At 39.6% G+C, this 20,000-nt stretch overlaps 3 protein-coding genes across 4 annotated transcripts in view; all 3 read left to right on the top strand.

Annotated features, from left to right (window-relative positions):
• ubap1la (ubiquitin associated protein 1-like a) overlaps positions 1–5,934 on the top strand; it is a 10,468-nt gene extending 4,534 nt beyond the window's left edge. The window contains exons 2-5 of the mRNA XM_046859570.1: positions 446–1,067; positions 1,627–1,806; positions 3,207–3,308; positions 4,513–5,934. Of these exons, the coding sequence (XP_046715526.1) occupies positions 738–1,067; positions 1,627–1,806; positions 3,207–3,308; positions 4,513–4,647 (747 nt within the window). The 5' untranslated portion in view covers positions 446–737 and the 3' untranslated portion in view covers positions 4,648–5,934. The remainder of the gene's footprint in view (positions 1–445; positions 1,068–1,626; positions 1,807–3,206; positions 3,309–4,512) is intronic.
• Positions 5,935–6,449: 515 nt separating this feature from the next.
• prc1a (protein regulator of cytokinesis 1a) lies at positions 6,450–17,604 on the top strand. Of its 2 annotated transcripts, XM_046859566.1 has the most exons (15): positions 6,450–6,607; positions 8,791–8,923; positions 9,814–9,936; positions 10,233–10,466; positions 10,934–11,104; positions 11,229–11,378; positions 11,581–11,728; positions 12,831–12,967; positions 13,058–13,153; positions 13,248–13,394; positions 13,938–14,048; positions 14,168–14,266; positions 14,362–14,529; positions 15,070–15,107; positions 17,053–17,604. In XM_046859566.1, the coding sequence occupies exons 1-15, from the start codon at positions 6,597–6,599 to the stop codon at positions 17,099–17,101; spliced, it is 1,815 nt and encodes a 604-aa protein (XP_046715522.1). In that variant the 5' UTR covers positions 6,450–6,596; the 3' UTR covers positions 17,102–17,604. The 2 variants fall into 2 exon arrangements, with proteins under 2 accessions (XP_046715522.1, XP_046715523.1); XM_046859567.1 differs by lacking the exon at positions 15,070–15,107.
• A 521-nt stretch (positions 17,605–18,125) lies between these two features.
• Positions 18,126–20,000, top strand: part of syt12 (synaptotagmin XII) — a 17,087-nt gene continuing 15,212 nt past the window's right edge. Inside the window, exon 1 of the mRNA XM_046858706.1 lies at positions 18,126–18,147. The gene's annotated coding sequence lies outside the window, so the exon portion shown is untranslated. The remainder of the gene's footprint in view (positions 18,148–20,000) is intronic.

Below are 20,000 nucleotides of genomic sequence, written 5' to 3'. Positions count from 1 at the left end.
GCGTGTTTCACCAGTTACGTTTTTATCCTCGTAAATAAAAAGAAACGAGTGATTTCACTAAATGTAGTAAAAAGTGATTTAGTTACAGTAAAAATCTCCACAAACAGAAAAACTTTAGTAAAATTCAGATACAAAAAAAATACTTAAGTGCAGTAACACATTATATTTACTTCATTACTGTTCACCACTGATAAGTAAATATTTATATAAATGCATGTGACATTAATTTTTTTTAGTTTTTTATAAATGTACAGACATTTTAAGGATTTGGTTTCCTGTCATTATGAGATTCTAAATGTAGATTTTGAACGATTGTCGTATCAGACTGCAACATAACATCAGGGAATCTGAATACTTTCTGAATGCACTGAATATATTTATATTTAATATATTTAATGCCTGTGCATTACACTACTAATAGTCTTTTCTGTCTTTAAACTTCCAGTACGACTTCTGTCTGGAGAACTGGGTTCTAAACGGCTTCCATGCTTCTTCTAATAAGCACGTTTTCCCTCTGGAACATGGTTGTATGCATCCATCTTGCCCTCCGTACTGGCTCCTGTTCAGCAGCCCTCAGGAGAGACGCTCTGTACACCTCTGCAGGAAGAGATTATGTGACAAAGGGCAGCGACAACGCAGCCTGAGCCTGAGTTCAGCAGACCAGCAGAGACACCAACTTCCCCGTACACACTTCCTCATCGACCGGTTGGCACAGGAGGCTGCCGGCTACAGCGAGGATGATGAGTGTTCTTCAACTGATGAAGATCGAGGTTTGCGCTCTCAGAGCAGAGAACGAGCCAAATTATTACTGCTCCAAGAGACTCAGAGGCCTGCGTCCCCAAACCCTGATCCACACCAACAGGAACCCCAGCAGCTCTCTGAAGCACATGAGCAGCCCACCAAGCCTGAGGTCCTCACGACCTCGCAAAAAACACAGCTCCGGGGGCTCCAGTGTAAAACGAAACATCATCACACAAAAACCACATGTCACACACTCAAATCTCCAGCCCAGACCCTCATCAGCCGGCCCACAGACCTCCACTCACCGCCATCTGTCTGCTGTGCAGGTACACAGTTTTATTCATTCATGTATCGAACTTTTGTCCCAAAGCAGATTTTCAGAATGAAATTAATTGCAAATAAAATTTTTGCATCATAAATCAGCCTCTATATATTTTTATTTCTAATGAATGGTAAGAAAGAAGCCTTCAGAGAAAACAGACCCATCTGGGTGAGTTCCCTCACTGTTAAGGACATCAACTGTTCATTTACATTTACACTTATGGAATTTGGCAGACCCCCTTATCCAGGGGTTAGGGGCCTCGCTCAAGGGCCAAGCAGTGGCAGCTCAGGGGTGCTGGGATGTGAACTTGTGACCTTCCGATCTAAAGTCCAGTGCCTTAACCATTGAGAAAATTGGATTGTTTGTGTTATGTGATGTTTTTATAGTGACAGCATTGTGAGTAATAAATAATTAGGATATTGAACACTTACTTTTGTAACACATGCAACAGTTCAACACATTTTGCTGGCAGTAAATAAGAAAAATCATGTTTTATTTGACTGCATGTTCTTTCTTTTATTAACATTAGTGTGTGTGTGTGTGTGTGTGTGTGTGTGTGTCAGGCTGCTCGTCCACGCACTTGTGATGGAGCTCATCGCCCAGGCTCGGACTCTTCGGTGGAGTTACTCTATGCTCTGAGTGATGAAGAGAGAAAGCTGGTGGAGATCATCACTGCTGAGGGATACACACTCCGCTCTGCTATCTCGGCTCTTCAGCGCACTGGAACACGCAGTGCAGACCAGGTACTTTATACATACATCCACATGATACATTACAAGGATAGAATCAAACCCAAATATATTATTGGGAATGAATAGAAAATGTGATTCGAGCAGAAATGTAGAGAAGATGCTCGATTCCATTTTATTTGTAGAGCACTTTTAACACTGCAACTGCAGTCCTGATGAGTTTTATCTCCACGAGTGAGCAAGTGATGACAGTGCTATGAAAAAAACTCTCTTAAATGATAGGAGGAGGAAACCTTAAGAGGAACCTGACTCAGAAGGGAACCCATGCTCATCTGAGTGACACAGAACTTGAGTTCTTGAGTTCTGTGAAAACTTATCCTCAGTAGATACCTGGTCAGACTCAGATGGAAATAAAGACATTCATTGGTTAACCCCAATTTCAAAAAAAGTTGACACACACTGCAAAATGTAAATAAAACAGAATTCAGTAATTTGCAAATCTCAATTAATTTCTCTATAAACTGTATAAAGCATTCAGAAATCTGCTCATTCCACAGGAACTACTGCTGCCATACCATCAGAGATGCAGCAGAGTGCTGATAACGAGCCCGATGGTCCCTCTCCTCTTTAGTCTGGAGGACGTGGTGTTCAAATGTTCTGCGATTTTTATGTTGAAGAACATTATTCTGAAATTGTTCCAGGGTTTGTCTTTCAAAGTGTCTTAAATGAAGTCTTTTACAGATTGGTGAAGCTCCGCCCATCTTTACTTCTGAGAGACTCTGCCTCTTTAAGATACACTTTTTATACCCAATCATCTTACTGAACTGCTGTCAATTAACCTCATTGATTGCAAAATGTTTCTCCAAATGTTTCATTGTTTTTTCAACTTTTTTGAGACGTGTTGCAGCCATCAAATTTAAAATCACCTTTTTTTCTCCCTAAAATGGTACATTTCCTTCATTTAAACATTTGGTTTTAAACTTGGGAGATGAAACTAAGGAATGTAAGAAAAGCCTTTTGCACTTTAGGCCATGCTGACTTCTGGTTTTATCTGGATGTAGATGCAAATGGTGGCATTACATCACACCCCTAAGACAAAACATTTGATCAAACAATCCATTCAGACGAACAAATAAATGAAGATTTGTATTATTATTATTACTGTTTTGCATCTTGGTGTGTGCAGAGCAAAAGCGTTATTACTTTTAAGCTTGGAATATGAATAAAAATGTGTTCAATAAGAATTGATAAGAATCAGTAAGACTTTTTTAATGTTTGAGATGTTCTGACTCTGTACAGAGAAATAATTCCTGATGATCCATTTAAAAAATAGTAGAACAGATTGCAATTGCAGGATCAAACCACTAGAGGTCCAAAAAGAGATCCAAATTACATGGTGTGTGTGTGTGTGTGTGTGTGTGTGTGTGTGTGTGTGTGTGTGTGTGTGTGTGCAGATTCTGAATTATCTGTTGGCACGTGATCGTCTGTGTGCAATGGGTTATGAGAAGACTCAGGTGGAGGATGCTTTGGAGATGTTTCAAAACTGTGAGAGTAAGGTGAGAAACACACACAGTAGTTGAGTGAGGTGTAAAAACAGATGATTGTGGTGTACTGCGTTGTGTTTTATTCTCTGTGTAACTGTAGTTCCTGCTGATTTCAGATCATCCTGCAACTCTTTTCAGGAGATTGTTGTCTTCTTCTCTTATCTTCTTCTCTTTCCTTTCTGTAAAATCTGCATAACAAATTCAAACATACAGACAGGCAGCGTAAAACATTTCCATTACAGCGTGAAGTCTTTACAAATTCACAAATACAAATACTCGATCCTGATTGGCTGAAGGGTGTGCGTTCCAATTGATGAACACAAAATCTCTGGTCAGTTTCATCGCCATAAATTATACTGGATGATTTTGTGTTTATTTTACATTTATAGCATTCAGCAGATGCTTTTCTAGAGCAACTTGCATACAACTGTGCATTTATGGGTTTAAGGGCCTTGCCCAGGGGCCCAGGAGTGGCAGGTTGGTCATCATTCATCAAATTTCATCTCTGATTATCAACAGTGTGAAGACTGAATGAATTTGTTTGGAGGTATAAAATAAAGCCAGATGTATTTTAAGGAGGTCTTCGGGAAGGTCGTTGCTCAGCAGTTAAAACTTTGGCCATTGGATCAGAAGGTCATAAAATCAAATCCCAGCACTTATGGGATGTGGCAGATGCCCTCATCCCGAGACACTTACATTTATCTGATTCATACAGCTGAGCACTTATGGGGTTAAGGGCCTTGCTCAGGGGCCAAGGAGTGCAGTTTGGTCTGGTTGGGTTTTGAACTCATGACCTTCAGATCCAAAGTAGAATGCTTTAACCACTAAGCTCCCAAGCTGCTACTGCTGGACCCTTGAGTTCCCTCAGCTGTTCAAGTCTCTCTGGATCGGGGCGTAAAAATAAAAGATTATTACGTAATCCAGCAGAAAAGAAGTTTCTGATGAGATTTAAAATCAGATTGTTATCTGGAAATTGTGAAATCTTGCATGAAAGGAGTTTATTGTGTGTTTTTCCTATGAGCTAAAAGATCATACAAATATACTGTATGTACCATGAGAGTGCTCGGACCCCCAAAACACAACACCGTTTTACACAACTGCATCAATAGAAAACGGTGTTTCACGTGTGGAAATGTTTCCGAGACGTCTGTTTGATATGAAGGCCGCCTGCTGAGGCTCATTCTGCGTGGTGTTCTTCTCACCGTGTCTCTTTCAGGCTACAGAGTTCCTGCGACTGCTGGCTCAGTTCTGTGAAATGGGCTTCCAGCAGAGCACCATTAAAGAGGTTCTGCTCTTACACAACAACCACCGGGAGAGAGCCCTGGAGGAACTCGTGGCCCATGACACCTGAACGTTCTGCAAACATGGGGGAAATGTACAGGATTATTCGTGTTGCACTTTTATCTGTGTTCTAAATTCTGATTAGTTGCTTTTAAATAATTAGTAATAAGAAGATGAGAATAATCCAGATTCATCATCAGTGAATAGAAACTGAATTTACTCATTTCCATCGTCATATAAAGTTTTGCCCAATGAGACAAAATACTTTTTTTGTTATTTAATATACACCATTGGGATAAAAGTATTGGGACATCTGACCATCCCAGCTGTGTGTGTGGTTCCTCCTCAAACTGTTACCACAAAGTAGGAGGCACACACTTATTTTGGATTTCTATAGAAATGTTCCTTTCTCTTGAACTCAGGAGACCCAAACCTGTTCCAGCATGACATCTCCTGCTGTAGAGCTTTAACCCTATTGAACCACGCTCAATAAAGAATTTGCAATCTCATATTTTTTTATTTGAGCAGGATTCATATCAGGAGATTGTTTTGCACTTTTTTTCCTTAAACTAATCTTGAATGAATGTTTGGGGTCATATGGAACATCATGTTTCCTTCCATGACATGCGGTAATGTTTGCATGGAAGCAGCCCGATATAGTGCGCTCCCACCACCGTGCTTCACTGGTCCTGTTAAAAAGACACAGCAAGCTGAAGTATTACCAGAGGTGCCAGTTTGTTTTATCAGACACTATATTGTTGTAAAATGCTCAGATTTTGCATGAGGTATAGAAACAGATGATTGCAGTACAGTTTATTGCTTATTGTTCTCTTATTGTGCTTTCCTGCTGCTTTCAGGTCGTCCTGCAACTCTGTTCAGATGATGCTCTGCTTTTTGATCAATGGCTTTTTTCTAATCGTTAGTCATTATTGATGATTTAAAGATGGTTGTGGTTCACCGATATTCACTTGATTGCAAATACAATTTCTAGTATTAGAATTAGACCCTAAAGTTTATCCCTAATGAGCGAGCCAGTGGTGACTGTGGTACAGAAAAACTCCCTGAGATAGAAAGAGCATCTGTCACAAAGATACGAAAGTCACAGCATGATGATATACAAGGAAAGATAAGAAGAAGAACTCACACAAACCAGGTGAATTACTGCTGGTCGATTATTTAATAAGTGGTGTGGAATATATATATATATATATATATAGCGTTTTACTCTGTCAAACCATAACTGTATAATGTATGTTGTTGATTTTGTCAATTTAGTAAATAAAATGGAACTTGATTCATTTCTTATATTTAAATTTCATGCTATAATCATTAAAAATATTTCATTCCATGAAAAAAAGATTTCTCACAGCCAAATCTACTGTATATAATGTATCAATGCTTAGATGCAATATAAAATATTATTGAAATAAATAAATAAATTATATATATATATATATATATATATATATATATATATATATATATATATATATATATATATATATATATATATAAATTAATAAAAAAATTAATAAAAATTATATATATATATATATATATATATATATATATATATATATATATAATTGTTTTATTAATTTTTTTTATTAATTTTTTTTTACTAATATGATTTTATTAGATTTTATAAAATATATGTATAACAGTTATATAATTATATAATATTTAATTTAAAAAAAAGGTATATGATCATATCAATAAAAGATCAATACTCGCTTTAACATGATGAAAGTCCTTCAGTGATTAATCTCACAATCAGATGAACAAAGCGGCTCCTCCCTCCAGCCAATCAGGTCGCTGGGATTTGGTTTCGGTGACGTGTGCGGCGCTGTAGCCAATCAGCATCAGGGACGCGGGATTTGAATCGCTGAAGGAACGGCTTCCGGGAGTTTGTATTGAACACAGCAGCAGAGATCCACTGAGCGACCAGTGGGGATCAAGTGGCTCTTTTTCGTTTATTATTTTTTTGATGGTGAAAACGGATTTTATTGGAGCTTCATCATGAGAAAAAGGTAATAATAATATCAATAATTTATTATTTGATGTTTAAATTGATGGACAGTCAGCTGATTAGAGTGAAAACTGAACTATGATCATGATTAGGGATATATATATATATATAATACATGGTTTAATGAAATAAATAAATATAATAATATAAATAACTCCAGCTTGATTACAGTGTACATATCTGTGCTGGTTATCTGAGGTAGCTTCCTCGTGGTTTCTTCTCCATGACCTGGACTCAGCTGAAACCCAGCAGAACCCTGCATGATGTTTCCGTTCAGAATCTCTGAATTATAAATAGTAAATAAATGCAATAAGGATTTAAAAGTGCTTATAGAATGTGTTGTGTGTTCTCCTGATATTTACGAGTCAAAAGTTTTTGGACACCTGACCATTTACATTGCAACTGTTTTTTTTTCTGTCACACGCGCTTGAAGGTTGAATCAGCAGTAAGAGTTTTTTTTTCCTCTCTCAAATAACCCTGGAGATATGGAGAAAGTGATGGATATATACTGACTTTTAGATGTTTTTATACAAGTTGTGTAATTACGTGGCTGAGAAAGCGCGCCCCCTATCGGTCATTTTCCAGGTTGAATTTTGTGGAGGAAAAAACACACAATTGTCACCACTGAAAGTGTGTTACTGATTGTGTTCTAGTGGAGTGAACTTTACACTGGCGTTGTGTTTTGGCCTGAAATTTGAGCAACACTAAATGTGGACAAGGAGCTCATCTTCAGAAAGATCCTCCTCTAGATCCCACTGGTCTTTCTCTGAATCAGATACGACTGTGCAGATCACACTGTGTGACCACACTAAATAAAGCGCTTTAACACGGGCACGTCGTCACGTCACAATGATCAGAAAGTGTAATACAGTGTGTTGTACCTGGATTTTAGCTCTTAGATAAATAAAGAATTGCACTTTGGTATCTCGGACGACGCAGAGTATTTTCCATCTGTCCAGAAGTCAGAGAAGATGGTTTAAATGAATGACCAGGCCTAATGTTAGATATGACCGTCTCCAGACAGAGATTAGGATGATCATGATGACACTGTTACTGGTGAGAGTGGCCATGTTTTATAAACGGGCAAGAAACCTGTATTCCAAGAGTCTTGTTGAAATTGCAATGTTTCCTGTAGCGTTTTCTTGTTGCAGAACCAGAACCTCACCTCGAACGCCTCCGTAATGCACTTTTAACGACCACCTCACAACACATTCTCACCACGCCTTCACCGAGCCCTGAGCTCACCACTGCTGAACGTCTGATTAAACATAGACTCCATAAACCCCAGACTTCCCTCCACTGCATCTTCTAGCTAAATAAACACTAATCCCATCAGCCGTGCTCCAAAATCTAGTGGAGAGCCTTCTCAGGGGCATGGAGGTCATTTTAACAGTGTAGAAGGACCTGGTTTGGAGTGAATGGGAATCTGATGTTGTGGTTTGCACAGTTTGGTACAAACTGGGGGGGGGGGGGGTTCAAAACAAAACTATTTTACTATTTATTTTATTATTATTGCCAAAGTTTATTTACATTTGCAGCATTTAGCAGAGCGACTTACAAAAGTGTTTGTATTAATATTTATCTTTATTAACATTTGTGATCTTTTTTTAAACATTTAAATTTTTTAAAACCATTTTAAATACAATGCCTGCTTGATTAAATAATATAAAATATATAAAAAAAAGAATAAATCTAATTGTTGCAATACAATTTATATTGATTCAATTGTTCAATTAATTTAATTGGTGCAAATGAGCTTGATAAGATAAAATAAAATTGTTTGCATTTGTGTGTGTGTTTTACATGTAATATTTATTTTCTAAAGTTGGATATAAAATGCTAAAGAATGCGTAGGGGTGCTGTTCGCTGCTAAATACTTCCTGGTTAGAGGCAAGTGCTTTGGATTCTTTAGCATTTTCATGCATGTGCAAAACTAATCGTATTTCTGGTACAGACATGGTTTCCTTCAGAAAACATGTTCCACACGTAAAAAAATATTGAAAACCTTGTACCAAAGAATTTCTGTACAAATACGTGAACTGCTCCACCCTTAAGTGTAGCTGCAGACTCGCTCAGCCGCTTCTCTCACTCATACACAGTACATGATTTATTACTTTTATTTTATTTTTAAAAAGTAATACATTGTGTGTGTGTGTGTGTGTGTGTGTGTGTGTGTGTTGTCAGTGAGATGCATGCTGCCGAGTCGGTGGTGTGTCTGAATAAAGCCCTGACTCACCTCAAGGACATCTGGGAGGAGATCGGCATTCCAGAGGACCAGAGAGTGCAGCGCACTGAGGCGGTCAAAATGCACATCAAGGTAAAAACCCAGCGTTCCCAATCCCACCAGTTACATCAGTGGGAAGGAGAAAGTCATCATAAACCGAACATGTTCACATACTCATTTCCTCTTTCATTTGCTTCTGCAGCTCACTTATTATTCAAATCTACATATGAGTGATGAAGAACTTTCTCAGCTGGGAATTGAATATAATTTGATCTTATGACCTCCACATGTTTTCTTGAGATGTAATCACTCAGAACTGGAAGATCCCTTCTTATCAGGATGGAGTTAAGAGTACATGAAAATCAGACTTGAGTGAAAGTAGGCTCACAGATACACGAGTCACAAACACCAAATCCAAAACCAGTCGATTTTGTGGTGTTTTATTTCCTAAAATTGTAATTAAATTGTACACCTCATTAACACTGCACTAACCTTCAACACAACGTCTAGAACACGCCAGAATGAAATAAAGACCGAACAATTCGCTCAAAAAAACGACAAAGTAGTAAAGCAGTGTTTCAAAAAGGGGATCTTCAGTTAACAAATAAAACGACATCATGTCCCCATCAGCAGAACTATTAGCTTTAAATAGACACATCAAAGTAAGGAATTTTATTAATACAATATAAAGTGAGAATTTTAGATTTGAAACCAAATATTCAGAGTTTATTGTGATCTGATTCACATCTCAGGCTCAGAGGGTAAATATTTTTATTCAACTTCAACAAAAGCTGTTTTTAAAGTGTTTGGAGTTCATTTCAACTCTTTTTGGAATGAAAACGAGGCCAGCGGATGAGTGTAGTCTTAATGACATCATCAGAGGTGCAAAGTTGGTAACGTCATCGTCAATTAAAGCGTAGCAGAGTAAAAACTACATCTACTTTATATCTTTGCTACTCAGTAAAACTGTTTTTATCTTTCAGAATCTTCTGGAAATGATGATTGCAGAAGAAGAGGGTCTAAAAAAGAGGTTGATGAACAGCATCGAGTCCTGCCGGACAGAACTGGGTAGTTTGTGCGATGAGCTTCAGCTTCCTCCGTTCGAGGTGATTTCAGCAGTCTTTAGACGCTTTCTGTACCTAGCGGTATGATTTTCTCTAGAAGTCGACCGATTCGTCAGGTTTGCTGATTCATTGACACGATAGTTGCATGCTGGAACTATTGGCAAAAATCCATACAATAGTTTTTCCGGGTTGCGTTATACTGTACAAGAGCGGCCCCTAGAGCCGAATCACTGACACTACGTGCTGTTTATTTGAAGTGTGTTTGTGCTTAAGCTAGCTATCTGTATTTGTAAAATCGGACGTCCTGTTGAATCTTCTGTTGTGTATCTGTGTGTCAGGAGGATGATGGCCTCAGTATGCTGCAGCTGGAGAAGGAGATTCGCACTCGCCTGAAGGTGATGCTGAAGCAGAAGAACCAGCGTATGGGTGAGCTGAAGAGTCTGATCCAGCAGGATCGCGAGCTGTGCGATATCCTGTGCGATAACCCACACGCCATCGATCCTGACCGCGTCCCTTCTGCCCAGCAGCTGCAAGACTACCGTCAGCACATCTCCAGCCGCAACCAGGAGAAGGTAAAGCTCACACTTCCATACTCATGACTTAGCCCACCACATAACCGTTATAGTTCCTTGCTCTTGCTGTGCTGAGAAAGTCCAACTTGTTAAACTTGTGACCTTCAGATCCACAGTCCAATGTTTTAAGTCCCAGCACTTCAGATCTGATTAAACCATTTTCACGTAGAGGAGAGGAGCAGATATTTGGAAAACCTAGTTCATTAAATTGCTGGTTATTATTGAGGGACGTTTGTAGTGTAACTGCTGAATTTTGTGGGGACCCATAATTGTCACCACCTTTCACCCCACTAGCCGTGTGTGTGTGTGTGTGTGTGTGTGTGTGCGTGCATACGAGTTTTTTTTTTTTTTTTTTATTCTGTGTATTTAAGTAAAGAAAGTATGTTGTGAATGAATGTGTGCTGCATTGAAGGTTGTATTTGTATGCGTGTGTGTGTAAGTTGTACTGATTTGAGGTTGTTCTTTAGGAGCACCGTTACGCCAAGTTCGTGTCCATCAAGCGTCAGATCATCGCGTGCATGGAGGACCTGGAGCAGATGCCTGATACCAGCTTTGAGCGGGACGTGGTGTGCGAGGAGGAGGAGGCCTTCTGCCTCTCGATTGAAAACATCTCCGCTCTGAACGTCCTTCTGAGCCAGGTGAACTTGCGCATGTTCTTCAGTTCCCCTGAATGTGTCCCACGTGGACGACTCTACTGAGAGCGGTGTTTTTGTTCTCTACATTAAAGCTGTTTGTACTTCTGCTGTTTGTGTGTGGTTTCAGTTGGAGAAGCGTAAAGCGGAGATCGAGGAGGCGTGCGTGTCGTACCGCGGCCGAATCACAGAGCTGTGGGAGAGACTGCAGATCCCCCAGGAAGAGCGAGACGCCACTGTGGAACATATGCAGTGCAGCAGAAAGAGGAACATGGATGCTGTGAGTTTGATCTTTAACCCTCGCAGCATGACACAAAGACACACACCTGTACTCCTCCATCACCTGTATGGAGATGTAGCTGATCTACGTGCCCCAGGTGGCAGGATTGTGGCAGGTGTAAATGATAGGGAACTGATGGTCTGTTGTAGAGTAACACTGCTGTATCCACACTTCATTCATCTTCTCCCTTTTCTTTTTCCAGCTGCACGCTGAGGTGGAGCGACTGGAGGAGCTGAAAATTAAGAACATGCAGAGTGTCATCGAATCGATCCGAGGCGAAATCGAAATCCTGTGGGAGAAATGCTTTTACAGCCTGGACCAGAGACAAGCCTTCACTCCATATTCCTCTGGTACATCAGCCTTCACTGCTAAATCAGAGCACTGTCAGAATCTGCTGTCTCCAGATTCTCACATAACCACAATACGCATTTTAAACCCAGTTAAAGTGACCATGTGGACTTCCATCTGACTGCTATACATGTAGGGATTTTGTGATTGGCTTTTGTGCGAGTGAGTGTGTGATGGTGTGTTTTTGTGACGCCGCTCATCTTTCAGTGCCTGTAGTAGTGATGTTCCATTATATTTAGTTTATCGGTACATTTTATTGCTACACATTTGATTGTTTCTGCAGCTTCATTAAACCCTTTATATTAGAGGGTTAATTTAACTGCTAGACTTTGGTATAATTTAACTACAATACACTCCATTAAACTCCACACGACTCCATTAAACTCCACACGACTCCATTAAACTCCACACGACTCCATTAGGAAGTAAACTACACACGTGATGTAAACACGTGATTCATGCAGAGTGCATTTGTGTTTGATCAAATAAATAAATAAATATATATATATATATATATATATATATATATATATATATATATATATATATATATAATAAATAAGAATAATATGTAAAATTAAAACCTTCGACGCAACACTTTTTCACGATGTCTTTTCTTTACTCGGATTTTTTTTGTTTAAATCCAGCAGAAATATATTTTTGTAATCCCTAAACATTTTCACTGCTGCGTCGAGTCTCAAAATCGGCGACGATTAAATCTGATCCGGCGATTAAAAGCGTCCGTGTGGAAACAGCAACGGTTCCATTCGGTGTCCTGATGATTTTTTTAAACACTGTAGTTTCTTTAAAACATTTAGAAGAATGTTTATTCCTCATGCTCTGTTGAGTTTCACTTATAATAAACATACATTTGCATAAAGCATCAATATTTATCCATGTTGATTATCATATTAAAACCTTACAGTGATCATTTACAGTACGTTTAGAACTGATACAGATGTGCGGGTAATCGAGAGTAAATATTTGACTGGATCGTCAGTCCTGATATAAATGTGTATTATATTAGTGGATCTGCTCATCAGACATTTTTGTAGGTTTTGATCCTGCAACATGTTTGATAACTAAATTCTTTTCTATATAAAGATCTTTTCACTGAGGAGCTCCTGGCTGTGCATGAGCAGGAGGAGCAGAGGCTGAAGCAGCATTACGAGCAGCACAGAGAGCTTTACTCTGGAGTGAGCAGCTGGCAGAGTAACTGGCAGCTCTTCCAGGAGCTGGAGGTAAGTTGTGACTAGCGCTGTTCTACTAGCGCTCTACTAACACCCTTCACCGTTTCCATAACGAAAGTTCTCCGTCTCCTCCCAATCCAGAAAAAGGCCACAGACCCAGCTCGCTTTCATAACCGAGGAGGCAACCTGCTACGTGAGGAGAAACGACGAGCAGAGCTTCAGAAGAGCTTGCCCAAGGTCGGCTCCTGGCCCACTTTAGATCTTCCACGGTGTGTTTAATGCTTGCAGTGTTTTGATGAAGCGTGACGTTTGGGTTGTTTTTGTTTTGCAGCTGGAGAAAAGTTTGAAAGTTCAGATCGAGCAGTGGGAGGCAGAGCACGGCTCCGAGTTCCGGGTCGGGGGGCAGCACTTCATGCAGTACGTAGAGGAGCAGTGGAACCTTCACCAAATGGAGAAAGAGAAGGAGAAACTCGAGAGGGTAATTACTGTGTGAGGGGAATGTGTGGAATATTACATTTACTCCATTTAGCAAATGTTATGTTATTTACCAGACTGGCAGCTTGCTGATGCTGGGATTCAAACTCATGACCTTCTGATCAGTTGTCTAGAATCTTAATTTGTGTGTGTGTGTGTGTGTGTGTGTGTGTGTGTGTGTGTGTGTGTGTGTGTGTGTGTGTGTGTGTGTGTGTGTGTGTGTGTGTGTGTGTGTGGTATATAAGGTTTATGAAAAGGGATAGAAAAAATATCCACACACTTCCTGTATGGAGTATCAGGTTCTGTCATGCTGTGGGTATAATGTTGAGAAGCCTGGCTCGTGTCATCTCGGTATCCACACAATCAGAGATCAGCACGCCGTTTTCCCCTAACATTGTTTACATGTTCTGCATTATACGTAAAGAAAATGTGATATTTGGAATTCTTGATACAGACGTGCAGTCGCTTCTTATTTATTTTATTTATTTGTAGTTTTTGACGTTTCCTCCTCGAGGTAATCATGTAGTCATTGTGTTTCTATTTTCAGCAAATGAAAAAGAGCAAGCAGACGGAGGAGGACATGCTGTACGGTACCGCACTCAAAACCCCCACCAAAAGAAGACTAGCAGGAACACCTACACCTGGAAAATCTCGCAAGGTGACGCTCCGTGTGTGTGTGTGTGTGTGTGTGTGTGTGTGTGTGTGTGTGTGTGTGTGTGTGTGTGTGTGTTTATTCACAACAGATCCGAGCTGAACTCTCTACATTCTTTCTTTTAGCTGAATTCTACCTCCAGTATCAGCAGCTCTACACCCAACACTACCATGCGCTCCATCTGCCAGTCTCCATCCCTGAGACCACCTCTGTCCTCCAGCAGGGTGAGACTCGTTCCTTAACCATACAGTAGTTGATTTCTACATTCAGCAGTTGTCTTGCACTGTAGAACACTGCACCATCTCCTGCTCTGTCTCAGATCGGTTTAGGTTTGCGTGCTCCTGCTCGCACTCCTCGCACTCCCCGCGGCCTGGAGAGGAATAAGGAGAACCTCTCTCAGCTGAACGGAGCTCTGCGCACCATGACCTCCAGCCCATACCGGAGCTGCTCCATCAACTCCGTCGCCAGCTCCTACTCCGAATTTGCGGTAATTCCTACGTCATTGCACCGTCTGCAGCACTCGGTCCAGTTACACAGAGAAGCTCAAAGCAAAATGAAGTGCATGAAACTAAACCCAGTCCACATTCAGACCCTGCTCGCAGTTATAACAGCTGTAATGCTCCTCTGGAAAGATGTTCTGCTAGATCTTAGTGTGTGTGTGCTCAGTCAGCCACAAGGATGTTAGTCAAGTGATAGAACAGTCAGGTGCTGATGAAGGTGAGGAGGTCTGGGGCAGTGCCATGACTTTGTGGCAACAGTTTGGAGAAGATCCACATGTAGGGGTTTACTGATGAGCTCAGAAACTGAAGCTGAATGAATGGAGTGTTGAGAAATCTTCTGTATTTGTTCAGTTCTTGCTAAACTCCTGACCAGTGATTAGTGAGATCATCAAAAACCTAATATGCTCCTATTCGGGTCATGAGCCCTTTTTGCCCCATGGTTTTGTTCCCACACACACACACACACACACACACTCTCTCAGGGATTTATCAGTTTACATGTCGTCTAACTCTGCATTCTGTTCTAGAGGGATTGTGTCAACATCGAATCCACAACCATCTCCAGGTCTGTATGATCTTCACCCCAGCTCGTGTCCTGCATTACAATTTTTTTTCTCTTTTTTGCTTCGGAGCGTTTCTCAGACCAGAAATGAAATTCTCAAAACGACTCGATCAGACCTCCACGTGTCGTCACGTGCGCATCATAAAAGCGATTTCTTGCTCTGAACAAATCACGAACGTTTGGGTTCATTCATTTAATCGATCGTGTGTCATTTTCTGCCGTTTCTACTTGTCATGTGGATCACAATATATTCTACTGGTTCTCATTTTTAACTCCCACAGACGGTCACTGAATGTGAGATGTTCAACCGGTCGTCTTCATACGTCTGTAAATGTGTTGAACTGATGAATTGTGCACTAATGAGCGAGTGAACGGCATCAGAGCAACCAATCATCAACCAGTTCTCTAAAACAGGTCAAACTTCATTTAGCGACAGAACGAAACCCAGAATTATGATTTCTGGAGCTGGATGAAGATCCAGGAAAGGAACTGTGGTGCAGTGAAGTACAGAAGAATTTCAGCTTTGTGCATCCTCACGCTACCAGTGTTAAAGGACTGAAGGACTTCTGATTGCACAGAGATGCACTGCTGTTTATTTTCAACAGATAAACGAAGGATTTTGACAAAAGTTCAGGCTTTTGCACGAGATCCATAACTGTAGTATAGCTTTAAAAAAAACGGCTTGAGTCGAATTTATGATTTAATTTTAATTACAAACTAATCTGATCTGTTCCTCTACACCAAAACTCTCACATCTGACCTCAGGGCAGTTTTCCACAAACAGTTTTTTCCTGATTCTATGAAGGGAAACATGGGAAATAATTCAGATGGCAAATTTTGAAGTTTGATTTCTTAATGATTTGTTTCTAATCATAAAATACATTTTTAAAAGTTCAGTCTTTTGCACGAGATCCAAAGTGTGGCGCTGTTTGTACAAGTTGTTTTGAGAAATGCATTTCCTGCTTTGTGAATATTATGAATGATTTTAAGAAACGCTCCGAAGCAACTAAAGGAAAAAAAAACTGTAACCACCAACCACATGTTCCTCTTTTAACATGACTAATAACCACACAGTGTAACACGTCCTTACACGGCACCTACACGTGTGTGTGTGTGTGTGTGTGGGTTGGGGCGGGCGTGTGAGGGGTCATGGGCTCCTAATTTTTCTGTTTAACTGGACTTTGTGCTTTGCCAGACCTAAAACTCACTGCTGTTCACACACTCGCTCACTGTTCACTGCTCTGAACTGGTCATTCTCTTACAGCACTGTGTGTGTGTGTGTGTGTGTGTGTGTGTGTGTGTGTGTGTGTGTGTGTGTGTGTGTGTGTGTGCACATATATAGTACTTGGAACTACAAGTTGGTATCAGAAAGTTTGGAGATTCGCTCCATTTACAAGAAAGTACTTTATTTATCTACGTTTACACACAGTCACCTTCAAAATAGTCTCCTTGTACAGTAATACAGCGCCCCCTGTGTTCTTCTGGAAGCACCTTTTTCATGCACCACAGATCTGGTCGCTTTTGCCAAACATCCTGAAATGGTAGACGTGGTGACGCACGCGGTCCGAACAGCACCAGTTGCACGGATCCTGTTCTACACAGGACAGTGTCTCACTGACTTCTGAAGGTCGGCGCTCCCTGTGACTGCGCGTGCAGCCTCGTGCTGCCACCTGTTGGCGTGTTAGAAAACTAGTCTCTAAAAACTTTTTGATACCCCCTCGTATATTCAAAACTGGTGGTGAAAATGTAATGTTATTTATTTCTGATCAAACGATGACTCAAAGATTCGCTCATTTCGATGAACGAGATTCAAAGAGTCGAGTCTCTAAAATGATCCGATCTTCTCGTCTCTAATAAGCACAGGCGTGATTTTAGTGCCCCACACGCAGGTGCAGTATCACACCTGAGCGAGTTCGTACTCATGATGATGGTTTGCTTTCTCTTGCAGCGAGAACTCTCACAAGCTTCAAAGTCCAGCTGCAAGGCTGGAGTTCTGAACTCCACGGTCACGCGCTAAGTTCTGCGCTCATGGATCCAGGACTCTCACTCCAACCGTTTCTGTAGATGAAGAGACATTCGAACGAGATTTGCTGAATGTAAAATGACCTGCAAAAGAGATGTGGAAGTGTAAATATGTTTTTACTTTTGTTTTAATGGTTTTCTTTCTTTCTTTCTTCTATTTAGTTTTTTGTTTTTGTTTTCATCTTGACTTTGAACAAATCAGTTCTCTGTGGACCTGGTCATGATCAAGAGTTTTTATAAAAACTGCATTAAACTCCTCTTCTCTTCTTTCTAAACATTCCTTCGGGCTTGTACAGTATTTTATGGTTTCGGAAGCACATTTGTTGTTTTAGGATTTAGATCTGTCTATTTAATGCCCCTCCTCACCCCCCCTCCCTCCCAGACTAAATACCACACACAAACTTGACCTTCATTCCTCATATGTTTCTTTACTTTTGTACACTAAGGACAACCTGCAAAATAAATGTCTTCATTTGGACCTGGTTCTGAAACGTCTTTATTCCATGATTGCATCTAGGGTTGGGGGGTTGGTTTACGCCCAACAGTGAAAAAGTCTCAATGGTTTGAGGAACATGTCAAAGGAACTTCCCAGCTTTCCATTATTTGTAGAAAGTACTAGACAAAACAAGTTTGATCTATGGAGTCTTTACTATACAACATACTGGATGTAATGTATCTGCTGCACAAGGACCTGCATGTTCTTAGATATGTGGTTTTAATATTGTCGCTGATCAGAGTTTTTTTTAAACTGAGTTCCTGGGAATAGTTTTCCAAGAGTTGCTCAGTGCTTGTTGGCTGCTCTTTCTTCACTCCCAAATCACCTCATCTGCATTTTTAAAGGGTGACCGAGGAGGTCAGGTGGTCCGATCCAACACTTGATCACTCCCCTTCCTGGACAAATAGCTCTTATGTAACGTTGATGTGTTTGGGGTCATTTTCTTCAAATACATTGTGTAAACCGGATGGGCTGGCGTGTGGTGGAAATGTGTGGTTGAAGCTACCATCAGCATCACCAGCAAAGGTAATTTTAATAAACGTATCCTCTTGGTCTTCTTTTCCTAGGACTGTCCTTCTGAGAGCCTGGTTCATCAGAGTGCTTGATGGTTTTGGCAGCTGTATGATTTGTACAGTAGTTACAGGAGCACTAATAGTGATAATGACTAAAGATATTGATCTCAGGGAATTTTTTCTTTCCACCGTCTCTTTTGGCTGTTTATTGTGGATTGAAGTCAATATCTAGATGTTATGAGTTATGCAATGTCTATTGTTAAAACTGATGAAGAAAACGTTCTGTAAAGGTTCACTACTGTTCGAAGTTTCTCCATTTGTGCATAATAGGAATCGCCAAGTTTCCCTGAAGTCCTAAAGCCTTAGAAATGTCTTTGGAATCCTTTCCAGACCGATACAATTCCAACTACTGTTTCTGTTGAATTTCTTCAGATCTCTGAATGATGTGTTGATTTTTTAGATCTTTTAGTTTCACTTTGTCAGACAGGTATGTGATTTCCTGATTCAACAGGGCTGGCATTAATCAGGGTGTGGCACGTGAAATTTACTCAACTTTTAAAAAAAAAATAAAAGTTTACTCGTCATTTATTCATCATTGAGTACGAGGTGATTGGGGGCAGGTATGTTTGTTCAACTTTTTTCCTTACTAAATAATAATTTAAAAGCTGCCTTTTTTATTTTAAGGGTTATTTTTGTGTAATTTTAACATTTACTCGATCAGTTAAATGTGACGAATATGCAATTTAAAAAAATCGAATTTTTCTAATAGTTGACTTGGAGCGTATGATGTATAAAAATTTTATATTTATTGCACGTTGTATGATGAATCATAACTACATCCGTTAGTGATGTTTTTAAATCTTGATCCATGTCTCTCTTTTTCTACGTCTGTGTATAAAAAACAAACAAACCCATGAATAAACTTTAAACATGGTTAGAAGAAGGCCGATTTTGGACCAGGTTGATAAACAGAAGTTTACACTGATCCTGATGATAAATTAAAGGTCACAGTTAAGAAGAAAAGCAGCTACAGTATGAACTTCTATCTACTGTCGAACATACGCTGTGCAGCAGTGAACAAATACTCGTTTAACCAAAATCAAATGTTCTTACACTTTATTCAACTCTGCTGCTGCTTGATGTGTGTGATGTATGTTTTTGAAGCCTGTAATAACCCCAGTGAAAAAAAGAGGAATTTAGAGATCTTAGCCCATGAGAAATAATGTTTATTGTTTTTAAATAATTATTTTAGACACGGATGAAGGTTTTTGCCAACGGAAACAAGACTAATGCTGTAGAGAGAGTGATGGATGAATGGATGGACAGAATAAAAAGGAGGAAATATATCTAAAAACTGTTGCTGTTGGCAATAAAGTAACAAAGTAATTAAATTATATATATATTTAATATAAATTATATAATGTAGTTATTTAATGTTCTGATACTGTCTGTGGTTAAGTAATGAGTTTAAAAAGAAACATTTCTATAAAAGTGGAAAAGGGAAATTGTTTATGTTCTGATTTTTTACTTAAGTTTAAAAAAACAGCTTGATACGTCAATTTATGATTTAATTTTAATTACAAACTAATCTGATCCAATCAAAAGATTAATGGAGTTTAAAGTTAAACACAGGTAAGGTACAGTTATAGCTTAAGAACTAGTTTTTATTTATTTATTTTTTGTTATAAATATTAGTTATAAGGAGAACAGGATTAGATGTTGGAAACATTATTGGTACCAGCCAGGAACTGTTCCTTCCCTCTGTTCCTCTACACCAAAACTCTCACATCTGACCTCAGGGCAGTTTTTCACAAACAGTTTTTTCCTGATTCTATGAAGGGAAACGTGAAAAATTCAGATAGCAAA

The sequence above is a fragment of the Silurus meridionalis genome, chromosome 10, assembly GCF_014805685.1.
Source record: "Silurus meridionalis isolate SWU-2019-XX chromosome 10, ASM1480568v1, whole genome shotgun sequence".
Lineage (NCBI taxonomy): Eukaryota > Metazoa > Chordata > Actinopteri > Siluriformes > Siluridae > Silurus > Silurus meridionalis.
The sequence above is the reverse complement of the archived record's forward strand: the minus strand, read 5'-3'. Positions and strand labels throughout refer to the sequence as shown.

Bases quoted from the DNA above. Each gene is read 5' to 3' on its own strand.
- prc1a (XM_046859566.1), top strand. The intron at 11,729-12,830 runs GTACATCAGCCT...TTCTATATAAAG, and splicing joins CTTCACTCCATATTCCTCTG to ATCTTTTCACTGAGGAGCTC. The intron at 12,968-13,057 runs GTAAGTTGTGAC...CTCCCAATCCAG, and splicing joins AGCTCTTCCAGGAGCTGGAG to AAAAAGGCCACAGACCCAGC.